This window comes from Choristoneura fumiferana, chromosome 14, assembly GCF_025370935.1.
Source record: "Choristoneura fumiferana chromosome 14, NRCan_CFum_1, whole genome shotgun sequence".
Taxonomy (NCBI): Eukaryota; Metazoa; Arthropoda; class Insecta; order Lepidoptera; family Tortricidae; genus Choristoneura; species Choristoneura fumiferana.
Window position 1 is genome coordinate 12176606 of NC_133485.1, and position 1144 is coordinate 12177749.

Below are 1144 nucleotides of genomic sequence, written 5' to 3' on the forward strand. Positions count from 1 at the left end.
TACAATATTATTAACATATGAACGAAAACTGGTGGACACTCGTAGTTAGTAGTGAATTGTATTACTCTGAGGATGAACTCTGGTTGAGGTCAAAACGCGTCAGTCACCTGTCAATTTGGATTTTTTTAAACCGACTTCGAGGTTTTTTGCGTACTTAGTTAAGGTTACAGGTTAAGCTAATAAAGGCGTGTTAAGAACTTACTCTTCTTCCTCATCATAAGAGTGCCTCGGCTCCTATGTCGGTCCCGTTCTTTTTTCCCTATAGTCCATTGCAGGCCGCTCTCTACTCCTCGAGTCCCTATAATCCCTTTCTCGACTATACGTTCTATCCGCTATCCACGTTGTCCTTCTCCCTGTCTCGACTCCTTCGATCTCTTCTGTGATCTCGGTGATCTCTATCTTTGCTTACATCGCGGCGGTCGCGCCCACTGCCGGAGTCTCTTCTCGATTCCCTACCATCTCTACTGACATCTCTATCTCTGTCTCTGCTGTCGCGTTTGTCTCTCAATTTATCCTTTTCTCGCCCACTGCCGGAATCTAGGCATTCTCTTGAACCGGATGAATTGTGCCTGAATAAGTGAGAATGTATATTAGAAGTGTTTAACATTAAAATTACTTACATTGACTTGACAAAACTACTCATTGAGTTCCAAAAACCAGTTTGACATAGTAAGCCGTTGACGATTAATTTAGAATTAACTTCACAAGAACGTTTGAGATTTTAACGCGAACGCGATCGAGACGTATTTTGTAACCGAAAACTTACACTAAGGGTACAGTAATAAATAGCGCAGCAACTACAAATGAAGGAATTTGAGGGAAAGCAGACTTGCTGGGATAAAATACGAAGTATGTTCATGAGTACGTATAAATACATACAAGAATGAAGTTCAGACGACAAACAAAAAGAACCAGTATGGGTATTTAAAATTATAAATATAAACGGTATCAACAAATGGCTAGGGTGTTCAATATTTAAAATGTAAACAATATGGTTTAACAATGGTTAACCTGGATTCTCTGTCGCGATGGTGTGAAGGCGGTCGTTGCAGCCTGCTCGGAGGCGGCTCCTCTTCCCACGGGGACACGTCGCGCGATGACGACGACGTTTGCACTGCGAACATGGGGGTAAGTGCTGCTTTAT

General features: G+C 42.1%; 1 protein-coding gene and 1 pseudogene across 1 annotated transcript in view; both read right to left on the bottom strand.

The window, feature by feature from the left end:
* Positions 1-17, bottom strand: part of LOC141435013 (BRCA1-associated protein-like) — a 2838-nt gene extending 2821 nt beyond the window's left edge. The window contains exon 1 of the mRNA XM_074097528.1: positions 4-17. Coding sequence (XP_073953629.1) covers positions 4-17 — 14 coding nt within the window. The remainder of the gene's footprint in view (positions 1-3) is intronic.
* Positions 18-73: 56 nt separating this feature from the next.
* LOC141435177 (uncharacterized) lies at positions 74-1139 on the bottom strand (annotated as a pseudogene).
* Positions 1140-1144: the final 5 nt, after the last annotated feature.